This window comes from Pollachius pollachius, assembly GCF_949987615.1.
Source record: "Pollachius pollachius genome assembly, chromosome: 4".
In the NCBI taxonomy this organism is placed as follows: domain Eukaryota; kingdom Metazoa; phylum Chordata; class Actinopteri; order Gadiformes; family Gadidae; genus Pollachius; species Pollachius pollachius.
Window position 1 is genome coordinate 25844652 of NC_136937.1, and position 26005 is coordinate 25870656.

Below are 26005 nucleotides of genomic sequence, written 5' to 3' on the forward strand. Positions count from 1 at the left end.
TCAGCAAATAAAAGGGTTCAAAGGGTAGTTAATTTAGAATACTTAAAATAGCTACATACTACATTTATTCTCTAGATGCTTTAGGTTCATTTTTATCTATGCCCTTTCATTTTGAAACAATACGTTTGAATCTTAAAACTGTATCTTTTGTCCGAAAAAAAAAAAAAATCTTTCAAAGCCAAGTTTTGGTATTAAAACTTCTTACCTCTTGGCAAATATTGATCCTACCTTATGACTTTGGAAGGATACTTTTATGAATGCCAGAAGGAACATCTACTGAACCCTTAGACCATATATCAAGATTTTCCTTGATATTTACATTGAAGATTCAAGGCCAAATTGAATCTTCTAACTTAGAAAAAGAATAGAGAGGTCTGGCTTATTCGCACATAAACACTGAATTGTTAAAAAAAAGAAGGCATATGCCCTTATTACGTTTCATGTACTTTTTAGACAAACTTCTAGCTCAAATTTATAATGATGTCTCAGTATGTTCTGTAGTACTACAGCCTTTTAATTGCATTACTTCACACAGGCTCACCGACACACACACACACACACACACACACACACACACACACACACACACACACACACACACACACACACACACACACACACACATTCCTGTTTCTTCTTGCCTTATCCTTATCTCTTCTGCCTCAGTCCAGTTAAATGTTTTGGAGAAGAATATTGCAAAAGACGAGCACTTAAAAATCAGTTTGAATTGTGATGTAGCAAATCAATGATGCAACTTATTATCACTGGACTAAAAAACACAAATTCCGTTTTACTTTGAAATAATGAATCATATGAGAATACACATCAAACAACTATACTACCACTGGAATAAAACCGTACAATTATTTCCCCAGGACAAAATGGTGGCGAGTTATGACTGCAAGGAGTGTAAAGAGTCTTTGTACGGGGGGAAGTACATCCTGCAGCAGGAAAACCCTTACTGCCTGACCTGCTACGAGAAATCCTTCTCCAACATCTGCGAAGGGTGCGAGAAATGCATTAGCTGCACCAGCAAGGTACTTTTATTGTGACTGAATTGTTGAATTGCTGAATTGGTGTGCAGTAGTTTCTTGTCAAGAGCGAAGAACAACACTTATTCTACTTAATTTAAGAATGCTTGATTCTGATTGGCTGGGAGGAGGGCATTAACCCGGCAGGTTGCCCGCTGACTTGTCGGTTCTACTTGCTGCTGACTGAGCACAGCGTCATCAAATAGTAGATCAATACGCCTCTTGTATTTCAGCCTTCAAAACGAGAGGTGGTATATTGCGAAAAATCAATTAAACTGTAATCAGGCAACACAGTTATATGCTACAGACCCTAGAGTATCTGTGGTATAAAGGCTGGGACGAATTTCAAATTATAAATATGTACACTTTACGTTGAAAGTATAGACCGTCGGTGTTCTCATTGAAATGAATGGCGCGGTGATTATTCTTCAAAACGACGGCTGGTAAATTGTGAAAAATGAATTAAACTGTAATCAGACAACACGGTTATATGCTATAGAGCCTAGAGCATTCTTTCCCAAAGACTGGGTCGCGACCCACATGTGGGCCGCAGGAGATTTGAATTGGGTCGCCAAATAAATTAAACTAAAAAAAAAAAATGTTTTTTTTTTTTACACATTACCATTTAAATAACTTTCAACAAGAAGCATGTTTTTGATAGTACTGAATGTTTGTATTGTTCTGATAATTTTACTTATAACATTGAATCTAGTTGAAAGGCTAATGTACATTGTGAGAGGAAATAACAACAATGAGATAGCCAAAACGAGGAAATGTGAACGCCGCCTAAATGCATTTATTTGGTCTCATTTAGGGCTGAGTATTTAATACATGTATTATGTTTTCAATAACAAGTGCATAAAACAAAGTTGTGATGTATCTCTTCGAAATGGCTGGTTTAAGTTCATATATAAGGGGATGCGGAATTGGCAGTAAAAACGTTCAGGAATGTTCATTTGTGCACAAATATGTTCTTCTCACAATTGTATAGATTAGTCCTATATTGAATTGGGTCGCGATGGTTTGTAATTTAAAAAAATGGGTCCCCAGAAAAAAAGTTTGGGAAAAACTGCCTGAGAGTATCTATGGTATAAAGGCGTGGACACATTTTGAATTATAAATATGTACAATCCATAATGTTAGCTCTCTGGCTTATAGCTCAGCGGACTAGAATACCTCCCATTGCCAAGTCGTAGCTAAGGTCCGTCCTATTTACTGGAGCCTTACGTTACCAGGGAAACTAAATTATGGCATGCGAAAATTTATATTTGAATTGTAAAACGCATGAAAATACAAATAAATGATCTTAATTTATTTTCTTTGGCAAGTGACCATGGTATAAGCGGGATAATGCCCTTTGAGGTGTCCAAAACATGTTTGATTGATCGTAATTAAAGGGGACTACTTTTTGAGGGAGATTAACTCAAACAGAGTATACATTTAATAAGCATGCAATACGAATAAGAAAAAGCATAATTATTAAAGTATTTCAATTGTTTTATTATGTTGGCAAGCAAGAAGTAGAATAAACAGAATAATCACCTCAAGGCAGGGCAATAAACAGTTTGGTATGCCCGGCTCCCTCAACTTCGTCTCGGGTGGTGAGCCGGGCATATCAAACTGTTTATTGCCCTGCCTCTCGGTGATTATCCCTTACTTAACTTACCGTACCGTCCATTCCAAATCATTACAAAGCCTAATAATTCCTTACATTTCATTACTTAAAGGGGTAAAAGAGCTATTATTTTAGTGTAATTTGTTAGAAATATCATTGATATCTCCAGCTATTAGCGAGTGAAATACGCTGTGAGAATATGTGTTTTGAGTTCAATGCACCTGCCTCTATATGAGCCTATCAAGATTTATGACTGCTCCCGGCTAATTTCGGACCAATCAGGGCATCTCTTTCCTGATTGGTTCAGGAATCCATCTTTCCTGTCAATCACAGGTGCTTAAAATCCAACACTTGTCAATGGTGGAGAAACTTGGCGAAGGAGGGGGAAGAGAGGGAGGGTTCTCTACAACTGCCGACAGCACCTAAACATTCTAGGTCATTGAAGAGTTTTTTTTATTACTGCTTAGATGTTTAAATGCCTCTCATTCCTCTCCCCGGCAGGATCTGTCGTACAACGACCGCCACTGGCACTCAGACTGCTTCCAGTGCACCACATGCATGCGCTCGCTGGTGGAGAGGCCCTTCGCTACCAAGGACAACGTAATCATGTGTGTGGAGTGTTACTCCAACCAGTACTCTGCCAAGTGCTTCGGCTGCCTCAAGACCATCATGCCAGGTCGGGGAGGTGTGTGTGTGTGTGTGTGTGTGTGTGTGTGTGTGTGTGTGTGTGTGTGTGTGTGTGTGTGTGTGTGTGTGTGTGTGTGTGTGTGTGTGTGTGTGTGTGTGTGTGTGTGTGTTTTCACTGTGTTTTTTTCGGTTGATCCAGTTCCTAAACCGCATTGTTATCTCGCCATCGGTCGTGCTTCGGTCTTAATCAGGGCCGGAATCATTCAATTCATCTTCATTATTCAATATATTTGATTGTTCCGCGGGGAAATTAGCTTTGGAATCTGGCTTGTGCTGCAGTTAAAAATCATCAGAACACAACCCTTCATCGAAAACAACAATACCACAACAGTGTACAACATATGAAAAGCTTTAAAAGATCCAGGGCAACATATTGCACAGCCTCCCATGTTTTAATATAGCACAGTTGATGGCTTATATTACTGTACATCCCTTCTGTTGCACTTTTAGGAGGATAGTGTAGTATAGTGTAGAAGGAAAGGTACTGGGTTCGATCCCCCAATATCTGCCGTCTACCTGTCATAGTCATCCTTGAACAAGAAGCCTCACCATGCCTGAAAGCAGGTTAGGATAAAAGCGTAGCTGTAAATTTAAACATAATAGTAATAGTTAAGTTAAGTGCCATTCTATATCCGTCTCACCTCCTCATGGTTAAGCGATGTCTCTTCTCCCCCTCTTACTTAGGCACTAAAAAGATGGAGCACAAAGGCAACAGTTGGCATGAGAACTGCTTTACATGTCAGCACTGCAAACAGCCAATGGGAACCTGTAGCTTTGTGAACAAGGAGGACAGCAACTACTGCCTGCCCTGCTATGAGAAGCAGTTTGCTCTTCCCTGCGTCCACTGCAAGAAGGTAGCCATTTTGAATACCTACCATAATGACAACAATCCAGTCCTTGGATTGTTCCATTTCCAGCTCTGTTAATATGTTCACACTAATTTTGTTGGACCAGCCATTATTAGAAGCCTTGAAGGTTTATTTACTTCCCATCCATTTTCCCCGTCACATGTTATCAATTTCTAGAGATTTAAAATATAGGCTGCACATCGCATTCAATTAGATAGAAGTAAATTTGATTTTGTAAACTGGAACATATTAGCTGTCCTGAATGGAATTACATTAAAGGTAACGTGAACATCTGAGAATAAACACTGACTAGATTCAAATCAATGGAGATATAAATAATCAAGATGCAATATCAAATTGAGTTTTATCCTCACTTGAATATACCTGGTTGGAGCGCATTTGTTCGGAATATTTGCAAGGAGCGTCTGATTAGAGTGTGCGTAGATGTCTGTGAGTTACCGCGGCCACGCCCCTTGATTACGCAATTTTTTTAACTTTTACTTGCTCTCGCTTCCAGCCAATCACCACCGGAGGGGTCAATTACCGGGACCAGCCCTGGCACAAGGAGTGCTTTGTTTGCATCTCCTGCAAGCAACAGCTATCTGGCCAACGCTTCACCTCGCGTGACGACTTTGCCTACTGCCTGAACTGCTTCTGCAACCTCTTTGCTAAGAAGTGTGCTTACTGCACCACCCCTATCAGTGGTGAGGCCCTCCCGTGTGTGTGTGTGTGTGTGTGTGTGTGTTATTATGCTGAAGTGCAGTTGCTAACCGGAATTGATAGAGGTCTATTGGTCATTGCGGTTATCAAATTCGAATCGATATCATTAGCCTCGTAGCATTTTTGCCTAAGTCACATTTTAGCCAAATTATGATATCTAACCTAACTCAACTCTCTACTCTAACTCACACTGCTGATTCACTATGCCACATTGGCTATATCCTAAGCCAATCAGAGTGCTTTTTCATTCAATAATCACTATCTTCCTAAGTCATATAGGCCTTTTTGAGGCTAAATACAAGATGAACCTTAAAATATGACATGCAATTATTCTATGATATACTAATACTGTCATACTAGAATACTAAATTAACATACTATATTATACCATACTGTAAATACAAAAGCATACAGTTGTAACACTATACACTTTCAATTTACATAAATGAGTATTAATTGAGGGATATTTCTCTCTCTCTCTGTCTGTCAGCTGTCTGTGTCTGGGTCTGTCTATATTAAGTTAGGAGGGCGCCTTAATCTAAAGTGCAGCTCCATGATTTCACACAGTTCCTAGCACTGTGGGGCGGTCCCATTAGAGGGGATCCAGCTCCACTCACCCATGCATTGTTAAGAACCACAGCGCCACCACATTAAGGGTTATTTGATCAGTGAGGCTCATCGTGGCCATGTTGGCCTCTGCTGCTCTGCTCCTCAGGTCTGGGCGGCTCCAAGTACATCCTGTTTGAGGAGCGACAGTGGCACAACGACTGCTTCAACTGTAAGAAGTGCAGCGTGTCCCTGATCGGCCGTGGCTTCCTGACCTCCCGCGACGATGTCCTCTGCCCCGACTGCGGCAAAGAAGTGTGAAGAGGGGGAGGGGGGGTGAGGAAACCGCCAGAGAGACAGCGGCGGCGGTAGCCGATGCAACGTTCATGATCCTGATCTCAGTGTGACTATAGTTTGCTAGGTTATGGTGTGTTTTTTAAATTACATTATATCAACTGTTTATGTTTTAAACTAACCTTATTTACATTTTGTGCATGCTCATGAGAGGTGAGTAGCAGGCCTGGCTCATGGCGTAGGCGGTCCAGGCAAATTGCTAGGGGTGCCGTCCATCAATACAGCTGAGGACCATACATCAGATCCATTGGGGCGCCTATGGATTGATACTTTTTACTAATACTATTTTACTACGTTTTGACTAATACTTTTGTATTCTATTATGACAAAAAAAGCCCATAACAACATAACTACACATAGCCTATTTTGTGGGTTACAGACTGCAATAGTTTCGCTAAAATCATATTTGGTGCAATACCTTATTCACATTGTGTTTATAATTCTATATATGTCACTTGTTTCTTTAATATAGTTTTGGTTGTGGTTGTTTCTACAAGAAAAAGAAATTCTGCAATAATTGACGCAGAAAAGGCACAAATTGGTGCATAAATATTCGCCAGAATATAAATATTCGCCAGAATATTTATGAGCATCAAACATTAATTGTTTGGTGCTCAAAATTTAACCCTTTATGTGTCCCCCCCCTCCCCCAAAAGAAGACTCACTCCTACAGTATGCCCCCGGGTTGAGATTCAAGGAGTACCATTGAAATTACTGCCGAGGGCACCAAATTGGTCAGGGGCCTCCCTGGTAACAGGTCCCCTATTCGTCGTCAAAAATATTCATTTATTTATCTGTCAGGAGAGAAATGTCAATATTCGGAAACTGTTTGTATCTAAATGACATTGTATTTACTGTACAGCCTTTCATCTTGTGAACGCCAGAGAAAATATAATGAAATAAAAATGATTTATTTGTATGAATCTTCATACAACTGTGTATTGTTGTAGACCACATTTTCTGACAATAAAAAAAAATATCCACCTTAAATAATCTCATCCCTTGCAAAAATTATAACCATAAAACGATGAAGTATTACTATAATGCTTTCAAGCACCAAAGCAGGAGTACTAGAAGGATAAATGATAGGATGGATGTCAGCTTCTCATCCTGCATGAACCCGACTCCGCCGCCGGAAGTGGGTTCAATCCGCCACCGGAAGACCATCAAGCAGAGAACAAGGGAACGCTCCGGAGCTGTCACCACCCATCCCATTCATTGAATCAGTTCTTTATATTAAAACACAAGAAGAGCTCTAATCTCGGTAAGATGGCTGCCTCGTTTAAATCATTTAATGTTTTAATATATGTTTTAGAATATAGTATAATATGAGTGCTTTGTTCCGTGTTTTGGAAAGGTTAGCGGTATGAAGCTAGCGGTGATGGTAAGCCGGTGGCTACATGTAGCAGCGCTTTGTATCGCTGCACACTGCTTTGTCGGCGAAATCAATGTTGATTATGTTGAGGTTATGGGCGGCGTATTAGTCATTCGTTCGTATGCTATTGCAGAGAACGATCTATCATGTCAATAAATCCCCCATAACGCTACTGGTCGTATGTACTGGTCTGTACTGGGCGGCGTCGTCCTCCCTCACCTGAATGGGTTAAAACGGAATGATCTCCTCAAGGAGCCATGGATGGGTTTCATAATCTGAACACCGCATCCCTCCCACTGTTTAAGAGATGCAAAACAAAAATCATGATGCGTTATTTCAGCTGATTGGAAATCGTTTTCATAAATGATGTATTAACCTTCGTGGTTCCTTTGACACAATGTAGCAGTCATGCTTTTAACGTGACTTTTAATTTACTTTAATTGCATTGCATTTTATGAATATAATTATGTACACGGGAGAAGCACGACTTCAATGTTTATTAATATTTTACTATGATAACGCTTAGCTTCATCTTTTACTTCTGATTGCCAGCTAAAATGAGCACTGCTGTTCCCAACTATCGGAGGACCAAGCCTGGTGGTGAGTATGGATCACTGCATGCATGAGAGCCACATTTCCCATTGCAACAATTATTACTTGCTTGGTTGCAAACTCGCAATTCAATTTTACCTTGCAAAAACCTAGCTTCTGTCCATGGTGTTTTCTCTAACTCAAAAGCACACAAACGACAAGCGACTTCTAAAAGTTGCTCATGGCGTCCTCTTGACCTGATGGCTGACTGCACGCCCGTTTGATTTATTTATAAAGTTGCTTAAGCAGCAAAACCTGTGCTGCAGTCTTCTAGAGTCCTTCTATGTCGTCCGGATCACTCCTCCTGCGGCAGCACTGATGCCAGCCAGTGTTCTGTCCCAACGCATCAAGCCTGACAGACAGGGCTGCTTGCCCAAAGAAGCAAAAGCTGTGTTGCCATAAGGGCTACAGCTAGGAATTAATTTGGTAGATTGTTATTGTCGAGTTTTTTTGTCATATTTTCTTATTACTTTTATTATTAGGATATAAACATTGATTGGATATTGGACATGTCGAAAGAAGGGCTGAAAGCAAAATTGAACATTTATTTACCTTAATTGACGCAAAAAAAAAGTTTTAACAATCCAATAATAGTCTGACAGACTATCGCACGACGGGGTTGAAACAACTCAAGTGGATACAAGTTCCTGTTGCATTACTTTGACCTGCTTCAAAAATGAATAATAAATGCCAGCAGAAATCATCTTCCAGGTTTGGTAGAGGTTGTTGGCGAGCCCAGTTTGAAAAACCAAGCCTAAGTGCTAAAATAAACAGTTTATAATGTATACATTGAGATCTTTTACAATGTATACATTGTAAAAGATCTGGGCTGGGTAAAAGGGCTGGGTATTGCCAGGTACCTCCCTCTTTAGGTCTTGATTCGATTTGATATTGATCCAATTGCTTCGATATCGATTCAATAATACGTGCAGATGACAAAAATACCTAAATATTATTTAGAATTAACCATTTCATTGTGCTTTAACTAGCAAAAAGGGAATACACCATTGTATAGTATTGTTCCTGAGCTAAACTTGCAGCATAAAAGTAATAATCATAACATGGACAAATGTAAAAGGGCATGTACATTTAGGCGTACTTGCTTCTAGATTACAATGACTGAGTATGCTTCTTTTTATTTTTTATGGAAATAATCGATTTCAAAAAAATTCCGAATCGAGAACAGATAAATTGCAGTGTATTGATAAATCGATATTTTTACCCAGCCCTAGTATACATTGACATCGTTTTTGTACTGTTAAATTATAAATCCTCAAAATATTATAATAATAATAAACCTTATAATAATGTGTCATGGGGTGTCATGGATAAAAAGCCTGGTCACCCTAAAAAATGCATTCATCGCAGGCATCAAAGTGGCGGCTCCAACCAATGGGAATGCCGGGCCTACGTCCCAGATCCCTGGCCTCTCCCAGAGTGCGACTGAGTCCACCCCAACGGAGAGGAACACCGGCCGGAGGGTGGGCATATTCGCCACCGACTCCGACTATGTGAAGCTTGCCAAGGCAGGCGGCCAGAAAGGTGAGGAGGAGCGGGGGGACTGGAAGGTTTGGCGTGGCCCTGGTCTCACAAATCAGACCTAAGGTTAATCTTTTAAAGGGAAGATGAATTAACTTCTCAGGATTTGTAGTACAAAGCAGCCAACAAACCTTTACATGTTGTGCATGCTCATAAGATGTGAGTGATAGAACCGGCCCATAGGCGGTATGGGGTGCTGTCCAGCCATAGGGGCGCCGATGGCTTAAATCTGGGGGAACGTTGTATTTCATTTTCTCCTTTTGTAATTGTTTCGACCAATCGTGTTGCTGGAAGCGGCGATCTTTAAGCCCGTTCTTGGCTTATGGCGAGTATAAACTCGGGTAGTTCAAATCATTCACTTTTAGAGGGGGCACTGTATAAATACACTTGGCTCTTCACCACTCTAGCCAATGAGCTTCTCTTTGGTACAATATCTCTGTAGTGAAACAGGAAACGAGGGGTAACGCCGCCCCTTGCAGTTTTCGGTTTTCAGGCTCTGCACCTGTGTCTGTCTCGCCCCTGCTACAACATAGGACTGCTGGATCTGACACTAGTATAAATGTGTTGTCATGTCTGTAAGGTAGATAACTGGGTCATTTTGTTTAGAGTGTGCAAGCTATTTTTAACAATGTATACCAAAAATACAGTAGTAGCATCGGTGGCGTCGTCATTATAGTAGGCCCACTTGAAGAATAAATAATCTGGATTTCACCCTGTTGCTTCCACACTTAAACGGGGTAGGCAAATCTACATCTATGGGGGCACATCAATAACCATGATTTGGACCTTTGTGGGGATCTCCATGGCAGGCTTGCTGAGTCACGCCGTGGATACGGACGACAAGCCCAAGGCGGCCTACAACCCCCCTGATTTTTTCAACTCGTCCAAGAGGTACTAGCGCCAGACACACGGACACATGGGAACACACACAGGCGCATGTAGCGTTAATTATCAAGCAAAACTGTAAAACCTCCTGTATGGGAAATATATATACACCCCCCCCCCCCTCCTTCTTGAATTGGTAAACAAAATAGTGCATTATATATCCATATATATAGATAGATAGATTGATAGATAGATAAATAGATCGATTTATATATAATAGCAACAATCCACGACCCGCATGTTGTTAGTGACCAACAGGTTTGTGATGTATTAGGCTTATGAAAAAAAGATACTGATGTAGAGATAAATCTCCTTTGCTTTTAAGAGGCTTGGGCCAGGCTTTAGAGTGACCTATTAGCATGATACGCTCAAGGAGTATAATCTGGTGTAAACCAGACAAAGCCGACACAAGATTGTGTCGCTGAAACGGCCGCTGCTTGGATGAGACCGCCATGGGCCTTACTCTAGCGATCTGTCCCTGGGTAACCCAATGGTGCTGATGCCATCCACTTTTGTGTAGGTTGAAAACACTTTTGATAGCAACTTGGTTTAATCAACTGGTCCAATAGCCACTAGACCGCAGTGTTGTAAATGCTTCTGGAAAATGGGAATAGTTGAGAGGAAACATTTGTTCAAATATCTTGATACCGACGGTGTCCTCTTTGGGCATTTAAATATCTCTTTACTGGCGTTAAAGTAATGAGAAACGATTAGAAGCGTTAAAGTACACTGACATCAGTGGCTGGCCTTAATTTCAGTCCTTTCACTAATTAAACACTTAAAATGTGATCACTTCACTCGGTGAAGCAACACCTTAAATGTTGGCTTTTTTTTTCTTGGACTACCGTGTTTTCAAAATAACAACAGTGCAAATATCTAGCCTCATCGAACGAAACAGTCTGAACACACGGAACTCCCCCAAACCCACCAAACTCCCCCAAACCCACGAACTCCCTTCAACACCCATTCCCCTAAAGCGAGGGGGATAGCGTCGCTCGTCTCCAGAGAAACCCGTTTGTCGTGTTGCCCGCCGGCCCCTTGGCGCCCAGCTCCCAGGCTCTCAAGAGCAGCGCATTCTTCGGCCGCAGGTGCCCATGGGTTGTCGGTGTTTTGTTTATCTTGCAGCGGCAGCAAAGCCACGTCCCCGGACGGCCCCACCAGGGCGCTGCGGCAGCCCCTGGCTGCGCCGTTCGGCACGGATAGCGCACAGTCCTGGGACAAAGAGGACGAGTGCGTTTCCCCCAGTAAAGATAAGGTGAATGGACCTGTATTGGTAGTTAATCGCCCCCATCCCATCTTCTCCGTACGCTGGCATTTCTCTGCTATTCTTTCAGCATTTTTTTTTCCCCATGCAATTCTTTTTTTTTTATATAAATATTTTATCAGTCTCCATCTTTTTTTTTTTTTTCAATACTCGTACAGTTGACTAATAAGATAATAACAATGAGGCTAAACCCTTATTAATGACGAAAACAACAGTTCCTTCTGATTAAGGAGGCGAAACATCCTGAAAATATACAAAGAATCCAAATTCGGCATTCATAATGCAAAAATACTAATCTTAAATCGTAAAAAAAACAATACTTATTACATTAAAGCATACCTTGTGGGGGCAACATAAACACCGTATTTTGTTGGACATGAAGAGCCGGCAAGCGGTGTTCATTTCAAAAACCTCTCTCCGGTACAGCTTCAATATCCATTCATGTCTCAGCTTCTCAATTTAAGTTAATCACCCACCTCATCTTCAGTGCAATTTGGTTCCAACTGCTTTTTTTGTGTCATTTTTGTCATTGATTTGATACCCATGAAAAAGTACATGTGATGTTCATACAATTGTTATTATACTGTTCATACACTTGTTATACTGGTAAGTGGTTCTTGTATAATGGGTTTTTGGTATGCAGGTTTTGTTTTTGTAGACTTCCTGGTCACCCAAATCCGTCATTTGATTGAATTTAGGTTTTTGTTGTTGGCATCAAGTGTGCATAGTCCAAGTCATGGCAAAGAAAATTCTGTCTGTCTTTAAATACGCGGATATTATAGACGGATATCCATAACTGGATGTTATTAAGGCGGGATATCTACAATTAAGAGAGACCTCACACTTTATGGACAAACGGTGCTAACTATAAGCCTGTCCAATCACAAATCCTTATTGTCCCGATCAGCATATACACGGCTGGCTCAATAGATCCTTTTTTCACAGAGGCATCATTGCAGGAAAAACAAAAGTGTCCCTCGTTAACATTTGTTTTGTACCAGGGCGCGAGTAATGGACTAAGCTAGCGAAAATATCACACAATGACCAAGTGCCTTGTTACATAAAAGAAGCAAGCACATAATTCATGTTGGGAGTGACATCTGCAACACTCGATTGAAGGTGTGAAATTAAATGTTTACCTTTTTGTTAAATGTCTCCTTCTTGGTTGTTCAAACGCATTTGGAATGCCTTTTTCGATGCTGCTAATTTGCGACTCGCTTCTTGCATTTGCCTTTTTAAAAAGGCGTTGAATATTGATGGCTGAATAAAATTCAGCTTGCCCGGCGGTTAGACCTGCTGAAATTCAATCAAACTGCTACCATATTAACCCAACGTCTTGTCAATCCTGGAAGAATCTCAGCGCTAATATATCTAATTTTTGTACAGCATTTATTAAGGTAAATACGCTTATCTCTTTATCAAACCTTCATGAATGACTAATAACAAAATCGCCTTTCTATTTATGATCAAATATACCCGTTTTGATTTGGGTGACCAGCCCTCAAGCTTGCCTTTGCTTACAGATGTGTCCATTAAAGTGATTTTTGATTACATATTAACATCTTATTTATTTTACACAATTTATCATATTTTTGTTATAATATTTTCATGTTGGTTGGGCTATTGTCGGTCATTTGGCGATTTAAAAAACAATCCTAATCCAACCGTATTATGCCTCGTGCACAACGCCATCACTCATCCCAGACACGTTGACGGCTGTCCATGGAGATATTCATGCAACACTGGCTCCCTGCCATACTACACTACAACCTCTTGAATCAATACTATTGCCGCAGAACCCTAGTCAACTGTAGTTCATCTGTTTGGCCCACAGGGGTCTCCAGAGAGCCCGGCCTGTGACCTAGAGGGACTGGTCATATCCGAGGCCCACAAGTACAAGAGAACGTAAGTTTCCTAATCCTGCTCCATGCCTCCAAGGTGGTTAAGCCCGTTAACCACAATATCAAATCAAATCAAATCAAACGTTGTTCATATAGCGCCTTTCGTACAAAATTGCAATACAAGGTGCTTAACAATACAATGAGAATAAACGCATAGAAGGGATTACGAGAAAGCTGAATTAAATAGGTGTGTATTAAGGTTTCTTTTAAAGGTGTTAATAGATTGTGATGTCCTCAGCTCCTCCGACAGTTTGTTCCAGAGGCAAGGACCATAGACACTAAATACCCTTAAGACCCTTTCCGTTGTAATTGACTGCTACAATATTGGACAGATGACGTTGTGTTGACACAAGGTCGTTTGAGGGAGTACGTAATGCGTGTTATCTATCTGTGAGTTTGGCGACCCAAAGTCAAATATCGTGTAGCCTAACTCGAACAGACCCTCGCTGTAAATCCCACTCGGATATACGAGATGTTTTAACAGTTGCACTCGTAAAAATAGATGGGCCCCCTTTTTGTTCTGACTCGTTATACAAGGCGGAAAAGAGGACCAATGTGTCTTGTTTCTATAAATATTATCTATCTGTAAAGCGGGGACTGTTCCCATTTGTTTATTTAAAGATAAACTTGCTGTGGGATTATGCTTGTTTGTACGACTGCTCAAGAAGCCACTACAAGGACATGTGGATAGTGAGATACTCCTGGCATCAATAAATGAACCAACCCACACATCAGAGTAGTGCTGAACCCTAATATTCAAACATTCCGATATTTGTTACTTCATTATTCATGAAAAAACATAAAATATGAATGATTTTGCATGTAAGCAAAACGTAAGTAAAAGATTAGGTTACAGTTCTTCCAAACATTAAAATAGGGAGAATATAAATATGTCATGGCGCGAGACATGCCTTATTCCAAGAACGCTAAATTACCTCAACGATTTAATTGAGGTAACTGTGGGCTTTGAATAATTTCCGTTTCTATGTTTCAATGAGGCCAGAAGTAACTGAAAGCTCTACTCATAATGAGGGGCTGGTAATTGAATAAACATGAAAAGCACAGATAGCTATATCAGTGCTTCCCACAAGTAAAAGTGAAGGGAGAAAGGCTTTGGCAAAGGGTGATTTTAAAATACGCGATACTGCAGCAGTGCATCGACTATCCGAAGCTTGATATTATGTAACCGGGCTTGCCATACATCGCAGTGACCATATCGTACCCTGTTGAAACCGCAGCATCACGATCAGGTTGACCTGCGATTTAGTGTGTCAGAAGTCTACCGGGGGGGGGTGGTCCTTAACTCCCTCACATGCCCAGAGGCCGTCTCCGTGGTGGACCAACCTCGTGTCTTTCCCCTCTTCCCCTCTAGGTGCTACGACAAGAAGACCCCCCCGGTCAGCATGTCCAAGCTGCTGAGTTTCGGCTACGTGGAGGAGGAGGAGAAGAAGAACTCCAACGATGATGATGCCTCCAGTACGGTTCATCTCAACCCGTTATTACAATTTTTTTTATTTAGTACAGTTACTTTTATGGGAGTTTTTGTTTTTCTAAATGGTCAATCTCATAGAGGAATGAGAGTACGCCAGGCCAACACTGGTTCCATTCTAGGTGTGTGTGTGTGTGTGTGTGTGTGTGTGTGTGTGTGTGTGTGTGTGTGTGTGTGTGTGTGTGTGTGTGTGTGTGTGTGTGTGTGTGTGTGTGTGTGTGTGTGTGTGTGCGCGCGCGCTCTCGATCCCTCCACCCGTTAATCACTCTTTCCTCGTTCCCACCAGGTGTGACCTCGGAACAGACAAGCACCATAGCGACGGAGGACGTGGACGAGCTGGAGTAGGGCGGAGAACGTCCCCCCCCCCTCCCTGACGCGCACATAGTCCGTCCCATTCCTCCCGGGATTCACAGCCCATCTAATGTACATTCACCGACTGTTAGATTTAGTGCTGGTGACAACGGTACTGTCCTCACTATTTATTTCGTTATGATTTCCATCCGTTGGCTTATGATATTTATTCTATTGATGTTCTCCATGTGAAAGGCACCGGCAAATTCGCAGAAAACCAAGGGGGAGGAAATTAATGTTCTCATTCTGAAGGCCCAAGGTGTGAATCTGTACACACTAGAGCTGGGTATTGCCAGGTACCTCACAATTCAATTAAATTTTATTCTTTAGGTCTTGATTCGATTTGATATTTTTGCTTCGATATCGATTCAATAATATGTGCAGATGACAAAAATACGTAAATATTATTTATAACTAACCATTTCAGAATGAATTAACCATTTCATTGTGCTTTAACTAGCAAAAAGGGAATATAGTATTGTTCCTGAGCTAAACTTGCAGCATAAAGGTAATAATCATAACATGGACAAATGTAAAAGGGCATGTACGTTTAGGCATACTCGCTTCTAGATTACAATGACTGAGTATGCTTCTTTTTTCCTTTTTTTTTAATGGAAATAATCGATTTAAAAAAAAAAAAAATCTGAATCGAAAACAAATAAATTGCAGTGCATTGGTGAATCGATATTTTTACCCAGCCCTAGTACTCACTAAATTCCCAGATGCTAGCCCTAAGTCCATGACATGCTCCGACAGAGCTCAGAGACCCAGGCTGAGCCCAGCCCAGCTGGGAGGGACCCTGTGTGTTCATGTCACCCAAAGTTATATTCTCTTGCATTGCTTGGCGCTAATCATTCACGTTCCAATCGGATATTATATCTGCAGTTTTAACTTAATTATAACCTGTTTTATTGATTATTAATTCATAATCTTAACAGCCAGACAGTTATGAATAGATTGTTGTCCGCATTAGGCCCCTAGACACAAAATGATCGGAAAACAGGTTCCATCCCATGTCTTCCTTTATGTGTGGATCTCGGGGCGTCACAGTTCCCGTCCCCTAGGGGAGGCATTGCAGCGATGGGCTCTCTCTGAGCTTGTCATGGGCGTGGGGCTGAACGCACAAAGCTACTGCATCGTTACTCAAACTCACATTTTCGGCCCCCCCAAAACAGAGCTGTTTTGGCGGTAGCTTTCTTCCGTTATCTTTTGATTCGAAGAACCAAAACAAGGTGGGCCCAATAGCGCCTTCAGTGCTGGCTTCCTCCCTTCCATCAAGGCGGCCATCGAGTGCCATTAGTCACGTTGTGTTTGTGCTCACAAAGTGCTGTGGTGTGAAACATGGTGTTTGTGTTCTGACCCGGACTGTGTGCTCCCTGGCGACGGCGGTGGCGGTGCGTGAGTCTTTCCTCCGGGCCGTTTGGAGCTGCATCATCTGTTGCCACGGCAGCAACCTCTCTACCTTGGGGTGGAGTCCGTGCATATCACACCCATTGCACACGACCCGCGCATATACTGGCTGCTCTAGCGGTTTGATCTGTGGTCAAGGGATTCCACCAGAATTCATCTCTTGGTCTTGGTGCGTCGTGGCACTAGAGGGTTTATTTGAAGTTAAACGATATCGGGTTGTTTTTATTTATTTATTCATGTCTTGTTCTTACCCTTATTGTTATTTCAACCTCCTCCTCAGCAGAGAGCAACTGAAATCAAATATAATTTCTAATTCGGATGGGATACTTTCACTACAGTATTACAAGCAGAAACAAATTTTTGGTGGACTTTTCCTGTGTTTCCGGTCAGGCATTGTTTAACATCCGTCATAAGGGTGCCAATATGCAGGTTTTAGCTGCTTGTCCAGTGTTACCACATTGTAGTCGTTATGGTAGACGTGAGCTGATCGATTTGTGCACTCTGATGACGGTGCCGCTCTAATGCACGTGCACTGTTTACATGACGTTAATTCATTCAGAGTGAGATTCCTTTGAACTTGTGTCACTTTGCCACACCAAGTGTTCATTATTTTATACATTTTAGGTATTTCATTTAGGCCTGTTTTAGGATATTTTCGTTTTTATTTATTTATTTTTTAATAAGGAAGGATATCCTTTCATACAACTTGTGTATTGTGGACATGTATTGAACTATAGTAGTCAGAAATGTTAATTGAAATTCGTCCAGCACGCCTCACTTCTGTTGAAAACAAATAATTGGAATTGTGAAACAAAGTTCTCCTCGCAAACAAATTAAATGAATATCAACGTGTGAAGCATTAAATCTGCTAAATGTAACTTCTTACTGTGGGACAAAAATTAACCATATTGTTGCCTAACTGAACTAAACATTTGGGAATTCGTAGTGATTTAGCAAATAACCGTTTTTGCATTCCTTGAACTGGTTCTCTTTATGGTGCCATTTTCATGTCATTAGCCTACTATTTCGTTGTATAACACAATAAATGTGAGATGAAGAATAACTTGAGTAGCAAGCGACCCTTCGACTGTACGGTTCGGAGAGATCAACTTAAAACATGAAGTGATGAATATGACCACGTGTTTTTTTGATGAGTTCACTTTGAGTAAATTGTCACTGAAATAAATGGGCATGTGCATGTACTGGTTGGGTTTCTTGTTTCCATGGCAGTCGGGCTTACATGTCCGATGGTGGGATATGGAGTATGTGGTGTTCTGATTATAAGAATATGAATTAATTGTGTATAGTGTAGCCATAACTTAAATCTCCTCTGTTAATATGGAAAGGCGTGTGGTATATTACCATTACTCATTTGTTTTAAAGGTTGTAGTTTCTATTTGTCACCACAAAGGGGCTCTAGTGCAAATTGATAAATCGTCCGCCAGGTGGATTGTGGGCGTTTTCCTGGTTGTAGAGATAACTCATGGCCACAATGCCACCTGGTTTCAGTACTGTCTTTAATATTAACTTAGGCCTACCAGTTCTTTGTATACCCCTGTATGTTAAAGTGCATTGCATGCATGCAGTAATTGTATATCTTGCAAATCATATCCATTTTTATTACAAATAGGCCTTTTTAATGTATTTTTTTTACACACACACACACACACACACACACACACACACACACACACACACACACACACACACACATACAGCTTGATGGACCACAGCCTGTCAGTAAACATTTTACATTAGCACCAGTGTTGGCCTTGGAACATAATATGCAGGGTCCACACCACGGCGCGTCCATCCGCGATTGATCCGCGAGATCAGGAGCACGATCCATCGCCGCATGGTGACGTCACGCCCCAATCACCACCAGTGGGCGGGTACCGCCATCGCGTGCGTGTCTGACGGTTTGACGGGTGAATTCAAAATCCACGCCGAATAAATACACATTGCACGGAAAAAAACAACACCCCGTGGACCTTCATGCGCCACACGTACTTACGGAGAAGTAGCGTTGTCCTGTCGGACTGTTGTTGAATTGTGAAATGTAGCCGAGCGTGAATGTTTACGCCTCACCGGACGTCGCCAGCTGTGGCCTGCTCGCAACGGCAACATCTGGTTGGTAAATTGTGTTATCATCAGCCCTAGCTTTTAGCTAGCAGTAGGCGTTTCCTCCATACCCCTCCTCCCCCGCGTGTCAACCCCCCGTCGCGTTTGAGATGCTAAGCGTACACGCGCCGTCCGAAAGTTCGCACTTTAAAACGGTGAGACTCTACGGTTGACCTCGCGCTCGGTTTGTTAGCTTCGTAACCGCCCGCTCGGGCAAAAGGCGGGACGCGCGTGATGGATGCGGGACGCGCGTGATGGATGCGCGTCATCGACAGCGCAAGTCTATGGGCTGCGTGCACCCGCATGCCGAGTATAGATCGGTCGTTTTCTCTTTATGAATTCAGCTAAATAGACGTCTCACGTTATCCACTGACTCCCGCTCTGGCGAGATGCGAGTCTCCGCGCGCTCCGCGGGAATAGACAGCGCGAGCCCTCTGCAACGCTCTTGTCATTGAGCGGCACCGTGCATCATCACAGCCCCCATGGCCAGCGAGTGATCGGCTCTGTGCGGCTCTCTAACAGGGTCAAAAGGGGCGCCCCTGACAACCCGCCAGCTGTGGACTAGCGAGGCGGCAGAGATGGAGGATGGCTGTGTGGAGGGGAAAGGGCCACTGGCGGCCAGAGATGGGCCCAGCGGTCATAGCCTGCAACACGACACCACCACCACCAACCTCCTTGCTTCTGTCAAGGAGCAGGTAAGAGGATCAATAAATGCTGCTTGTTCTTCTACCTATTTGCCTTTCACACACCTTTTTATTTCTCATTGGCTCTCAAGTTCTGGATCAGTGAGTCAGTATGCACTCTTGATATGCCTCCTTATGTCTTTGTGTTTGTCTAGTGTGCAGTAAAGCGGCTTTCTCCATATTTCTTCATCAAGTCATTCTATATCGGACAATCTTCCTTCTGTTCTTAATTACACTTGGCCAGCGGCCATGCTCTGCCCTCAGTGTGTGTGTGTGTGTGTGTGTCTTTATTGTCCTAGAATAATGTGCATTGTTATTAAGCTATAACATTTTGGCTACACTCAGGACAGCCATAACACATTCACAGAAGCAGTAGCATACGTGTAATAAACTGTTTTCCATAATTTGATATGTAGGTTATTTGGCAGCGATGGATTCGACTGGCTCACAGTAGGCAGTGGAGCAAGAAGGGTGATTTAATTTGAGAATAAAAAAAAAAGACCACAGTCTCACCCTCACGTGTTTATTTATAAGAGAGTGTGTGTGTGTTGTGTCATTGTGTGTCAGTGTGGGGGGGTCTGGGATATAGTCATATATCTGCTTAGGTGTGTGAAGCTTTCGGTTTCTCATGATTGGCTCCAATTTAGATTCTTTGGGTCACTCTTAGATTAAAAACTGATTCTCGATTCAGCCCTTAGAATCGTGAATCAGGATCTACTCCAGTACGCTATGAGCTTAGAAAGGTGGTGTGGCAATTGGCAAATTATGGCAGTAAATCGCTGACATTTTAATATTTGAGCCCATCAAAAGATTGCACTGATGTAAACACATCTTTGGAAGCTGTTTTTCGATTGTGAATCATAGAGGATAACAATTGATGCGTTACTTTGAGTTTGGACAGCCTTTGATGTCAATGAATTACCTAAAAATCCTCCAGTCACATGTATCTTGTTAAAAGCGTTTTCTGCATCTCTACAAGGAGCTTTTTTTGCTGCGAAGATGTTACCTCTATTCTGTTATTTTCTGAAGGTATGGAAAAGGGTTGCCCTATGGAAAAGGGTTGTCCTTTAGGCTTTTTGCCATTGCATATATTTGTTGTGAATGCATTTGGTGTGAATTCGTAGCACATTGTTGAACTGATATTTCTTTGATTCATCTTTGTTATCAGTGAATTATTATAGAAATGATTATAGAAATTAAAGGTTACTTTGCAAGGATATTAATTGATTGTAGATCTGTTAAATGCTTTTTCCCAGAAGTTAAGTATGTATTTTGTATGACCCGTAGTTCTTTCTATCTGTGGCTGCTGGCTGCTGAGAATATTACCTTCACTTCAGGGGCCAACGAAGGGTCGAGCATGTTTTTTTTAGACTACTGACCAAATCCTGGATGAGAGGAGAGAATTACAATACAAAAACAGCTCCAAAGAAAAAAATTAACAATAATTCACCCTCCTACTTCCCTGCTTGTGTATTGCGATAATTAACTATCTTTAAACGGCCGTTAACGATTGTCCTTGATAAGTAGAAAAAAAATGCTAAGCGGCATTCCCTATTCTATAGGACGAGCGTTGGATCTCTCAAGCCAGCTCTAGAAGGCTAACCCGATACGCTTTTACATTTTTCTTTAGCACAACATGTCAGTTGGCTTGTTTAATGTCAGTTGGATGAGTCACGTTAGTCCTAAGGACAGAGTCTGTTGATCAAAGGCAGATGGTGGCTCGCTTTTGTTTTTTAAGGCTGTTTTGGGACAAAAGTCGACGGCATTGACGTCGCAGTGGCCTCCTGTCTTCCAGCTGCACGTCATGAGATGTGAACGGGAGTTTGAAACACAACAGGAAGAAACAGATGCTACTCCCTGTTTATTATAAGAAGGCTGGTTTTAGTACTTTTTAGTCTTGCTGCTCCACAACATAAGTACACTGTTTGTAACCAGTGGTTATACAGGGGTGTCTCTTAGTAGCCTAGCATAAATTCACTGTGGTTGTTCTACTGGGTACTTCCCAGTTGCCCACAGTAGTATACAGGGACTCCAATGGGTATATGCTAATTGCCTGAATATATTGAGAGGTGCATGGAGCCTGCCTTCTACATAGAGCAGTGCTGAAACATGACATCAAATGAACACCCACCACCACACAATGGCTGATAGATTTTACCATTTGGCAGGTAAAAAGAAATCTGAGTTGGCTAAGCTGCTTGGCTGGTAGATTTCTGTACTCTAGCAGGTAAAAAAGACAATTCAAAAGGTAAATGTCAGACCTTGATGCGCATAACCATGCAGGACATACATTTACTCATGAAAACAGAACATCCAGAGCTGTATAAAAGATGTGGTTCAATGTCATCCTTTATGGAGATAATTCATGAGTAGATCATCCACACATTGTTATGCAAGAAACGGGGCATTTATCACAGGGATAAACAACAGCTCATTCCTTTATGGATGAGTGATGTGTGCCATTTGAAACCACTCTTTCTGTGCGGTGCATGTTTGCATTACTGCTGCACAACGATGGGTGTGCGGAAGAAATCCATGGCCTACGGTTGCTCTGTCACGCCCAGCCCCTTCAGAATGGATTTTAGATATGATGTGGAAAGCATCACTGGTTAAAATCTGCCTGGCATGTTAATGATTAGAAGTGATATGCATGTGTGTGCGCGTGCGTGTGCGTGTGTGTGTGTGCACCTGCACGTTTTCGACGATAACATTATTCTGTCAAGGTTTTATATAGAGATTACCTCAGTTGCAACGGTAGGTAAGAGCACAAGTGTGAGAAGCGGGAAAAAAAAACAGTTTGTCGACAGAACATGGCCCGATTACCTCACAGATACACACACACACAAACACACACACAGACAAGCAGTCCCTCGACACCAATGTCTCTACATCGCCAGCATGACAACCACCCGATAGATAGAGAAACGGTAGGATGGGATGAAAAGAAAGGGGGAGAGAAACAGAGACTTGTAAGAGAGAGAGAGAGAGAGAGAGAGAGAGAGAGAGAGAGAGATTGTAAAAGTCATTGTGGTGAGCATCAGTCCAGGGCAGAAGAGAGGAAGGCTTTGTGACGGGGTGGACCGGCACCAAGCTGGTTCCAGACGCGGGGCCGGGGACTGCTGCACGACGCTGTCTCATCCCGGCAGCACATGTCGTCCAGACAACGAGAAGGACCCCGGACCCTGGCCCACAGCGAGGAACAGCCCTGCATGTGCCATGGACTACTGTCATGTCGTGTCCTGTAACAAGACCAACGTGTGCTGAGAGGGAGGACTTTTATGTAAATAATACAAGAGGTCAGCTTTAACCACACAATGAAAGTCTGCATGACACTTACAATGCAGCCTTGTTTCCTGTACACGGTCATAGAGGTTTTATTTGCATACATATTTTTATCTATTGTAGTCAGCAGATGCTTTTATCCAAAGCCGCTTAAGACTGTTCATTAGCGACAACGGAGTCAACCATGCAAGGCGACAGCCAGCTCGTCAGGAGCAGTTAGGGTGAAGTGTATTGCTCAGAGACACCTCGTCACAGAAGCCAGGGATCAAACCATCAAACTTCCGGTTACAGGTTAATCCGCTCTATCTCCCGAGCTAAATCGACCCTAAGCTGACTCACATATGATATACACAGCATCCTCAAATGTCGGACACTCAAATCAACATCCTGCTATTGGATCAAATGACTCCTAAATCCTGAAGGTTGATACCTTGACTGGTGACACCTTGAATGTTGAGAAGACCCCTGTGGTGTAGCCGTTGGTGGGGCGTTGGGCCAGTCCTCCTCACATTATGGTTGTGCAGATGGACTACGATACATCGTCTGATCAGGATTGTCATGAGGGAGCAGCAATCTTCTTCTCCAATGGTGATTTGTATATTTTTACTTTTTCTTTTGAATCTTTTCTGAAGAAGCATATTAGCATTCATTAGTGCTCTCTGGTAGGGCTATGCTGCTCCCCGCTAGTATCAGAGTTAGTCTGCCAACATGTTCACTTTTCTTGCAATGTAGTCTAAAAAATTGATATGGTGCCCGCCTGGGACCCAGACAAATCTCGCGAGCTGATGTTAAATTTGCCCGGCAGATAAGGTCTGTCTCCCCTCCCATACAAAAAGATTTCTGGTCTGTGCCTGTTGGCCAAGGCCTCATGAAATAGAAAAATTAACAGAAAGGTTCCCAACTAATTGCAGTTTGCAGTATGCATAATGAATAGAATTGTTACATTTTTACCGTGTTCAAAAAGGCCCAGTTCAAGTAGATTATCTCAAAAGTGTCGGGCCAGTGCGAGGTCAGTTCAGTCTTTTCATGACTTCATTTGAATATCTTGTTTGAATCAGATAAGACAGTATTGAATTGAGATATAATTATAAGTATGGATGTATGACATCCATTTTTATTCTGCATAGCAGAATAAACAGTGTCTAAAAATTCCATGTGTGAGTGAATTGCGGCTCACTTTCTCAAAGTCAGCACTAGCGGATAGGAAATGTGCATCTGTTATTATGTATTGATTAGTCTCACAAATCAGACTAGATTTATGCTGAAATTATGATTTACAAGCTCATCTGGGCAACGGGGCTTTTCCTTGGTTCATGTTTGTTTGTAAAGGGTTGCTGGAGGTGGGGATCTGTAAATGCATGATTGGCTAACTAATTACTTTACATTTTATTTTTAAAGTAACCTCATGAAAGTGTCATTACAGTTTTCTTCAATAAAACAGGTGATGATTTATTTTGGGTGACAATTTAAGTGTAAACTTTCAAAGCTTGACAACTCCAAAGTGTTTTGGGTTCTTCACTTAATTTCCCTCTAGGCAAGCTATTTGCTATAAAAATGCCAACACCGGGTCGCCCCATTGGGAATCAAACCCCTCACCACCGCTATTGTTATTACCATACTCTGTGGCCTGAGCCTCACACGGCCAGGTAGTCTAAGCAACGTGTGTTTGTTTTTGCATGACATTTTCTCCCCTGTTCCAGTCACTGGTTTTGTTGTTAACACACCATCAATTATTTTGCTTATTTACCTGCCGTTTTTCTGCAGGGCTTTCAAACGTCCTCGTGAACAAACCGATGATGCAAGGTCTTCTCGTTGTATTTTGACTGCGTTCCATTCAGGTTACGTTTTTCTAATCGCACGTATTGGAAATCAATAATCTATTAGAACATGTATGAAACACTAGTTGTTGTCTCTGTACCTTTTCAAAAACCTTAAGACCTAGTAGGCCTCTATGGTCACCATGTAAGACATCGCTCAAACCTTGGTATGTATCCCTGACTGCATTCAACCTACCATGGGAGGTCCTGAACCTTCACTGGGTAAAGGGCCAGAGTCCCTAGGCGCTGTGGACGTTTTTCAGCCAAGATGGATAGCATACGTCACATGGCTGGATTCTGACCCAAATACAAAAGCGCTTTTGTCAGGCATCACTTACTGGGCAGTGAGGCTTTAAGTGTATAGCCTACTTTTGAATCTTTTAATCTTAGATCACCCCCTTCCCCCCCTACCATGCATCTGAGTATCCTTTTATGGTGGCTTTTGTAGTCTAGTCCCTGTGGTTTGACCCAGGGACAATTGCAATAGTAAACTATCTTGTTTTTATGTGATCCCCAGGCACATCCAAATTGCATTAAGAGTATACCACTAGATAACTAGGTAAATTTACGGGTTGAAATTTGGGCCCTTTAATCCAAAACGACACTCAAATGAGTGGTACCTCTTTTTATGAACATGCTATTTTCATATAATCTATTATACTCATTTAAATGTATTTGTTTTCAACAGTATTCTTTCAAATGCAGCCCTCAGATATTACCTGTTCTGAATGTATATGTACACTTTGGGGGTTCCCTTCATCCCTTAATTGATTTACAGAGTAAATTCATTCAGGCTATTTGTTATAATTACATTTTCTGCACACACAAATTTGTGTACAGTCGAATTAGGCGGCATCTAGCAGAACAGACTCGGAGGAAATGGAATATAATATTCCTAAGTATGTTTTAAATCCTGTATGTATTTGTGTATATATCTGAGAATACGAATAGTTAATTTTCCGTTACCCTGGAGCCCTTTACATCTTCATAGAGGCCTCTCGGGCCCCTCGACTTCTCTTTTGAGCCCCCATGTTGCACCGCCATGTTTCTACAGTAGCCCAGGGCGTACAAACGGCTGTGGAGAGCTTAAATAAAGGAATACAATTCATAAACTGATCACGGAACCTCATTACTTGACATTTGGCTGCTAGATTCATTGTTTTGGAAGTACCTACCTACTGGTACCTTACAGGCCAGTACAGGCAAGCGCTATCAAGTGTGTTTCATTGTGTATTATTAATAATGTTGAGTTAAATAGTTGTGTGGAAAGTGATTTATTGAAGTCATATTCTCTCTACCATCCAATATTAACACAATTTTTTCCATGTTATCAGTTTTTGTATAGGTGTGTGTGTGTGTGTGTGACGTGTGTGTTTGTGTTTGTGTGAGGTGGGTGATGAGATGAATGGATGATAAATAAGACGATTGAACATCTGGAGCTACAGCAATGTGTTTATAAAAACTGATTCATTTTCATGAATTGTTGCCATACTCTC

At 41.8% G+C, this 26005-nt stretch overlaps 3 protein-coding genes across 3 annotated transcripts in view; all 3 read left to right on the forward strand.

Moving 5' to 3' along the window:
* Positions 1-881: 881 nt before the first annotated feature.
* fhl2b (four and a half LIM domains 2b) lies at positions 882-5768 on the forward strand (the record flags this gene model as incomplete). Its single annotated transcript, XM_079734551.1, has 5 exons — positions 882-1037; positions 3148-3322; positions 4018-4187; positions 4699-4885; positions 5617-5768. The coding sequence occupies 5 exons, from the start codon at positions 882-884 to the stop codon at positions 5766-5768; spliced, it is 840 nt and encodes a 279-aa protein (XP_079590677.1).
* A 1123-nt stretch (positions 5769-6891) lies between these two features.
* On the forward strand, positions 6892-15190 carry LOC307074948 (uncharacterized protein C7orf57-like; the record flags this gene model as incomplete). The annotated part of the gene is given in 9 exon segments (XM_079735376.1): positions 6892-6922; positions 6925-7065; positions 7729-7776; positions 9136-9309; positions 10116-10197; positions 11317-11446; positions 13290-13360; positions 14729-14832; positions 15132-15190. Coding segments are annotated over 9 exon segments (840 nt in total).
* A 4115-nt stretch (positions 15191-19305) lies between these two features.
* LOC307074107 (plakophilin-4-like) overlaps positions 19306-26005 on the forward strand; it is a gene marked incomplete at both ends in the record, with an annotated part of 42074 nt that continues 35374 nt past the window's right edge. The window contains one exon of the mRNA XM_079734109.1: positions 19306-19422. Coding sequence (XP_079590235.1) covers positions 19306-19422 — 117 coding nt within the window. The remainder of the gene's footprint in view (positions 19423-26005) is intronic.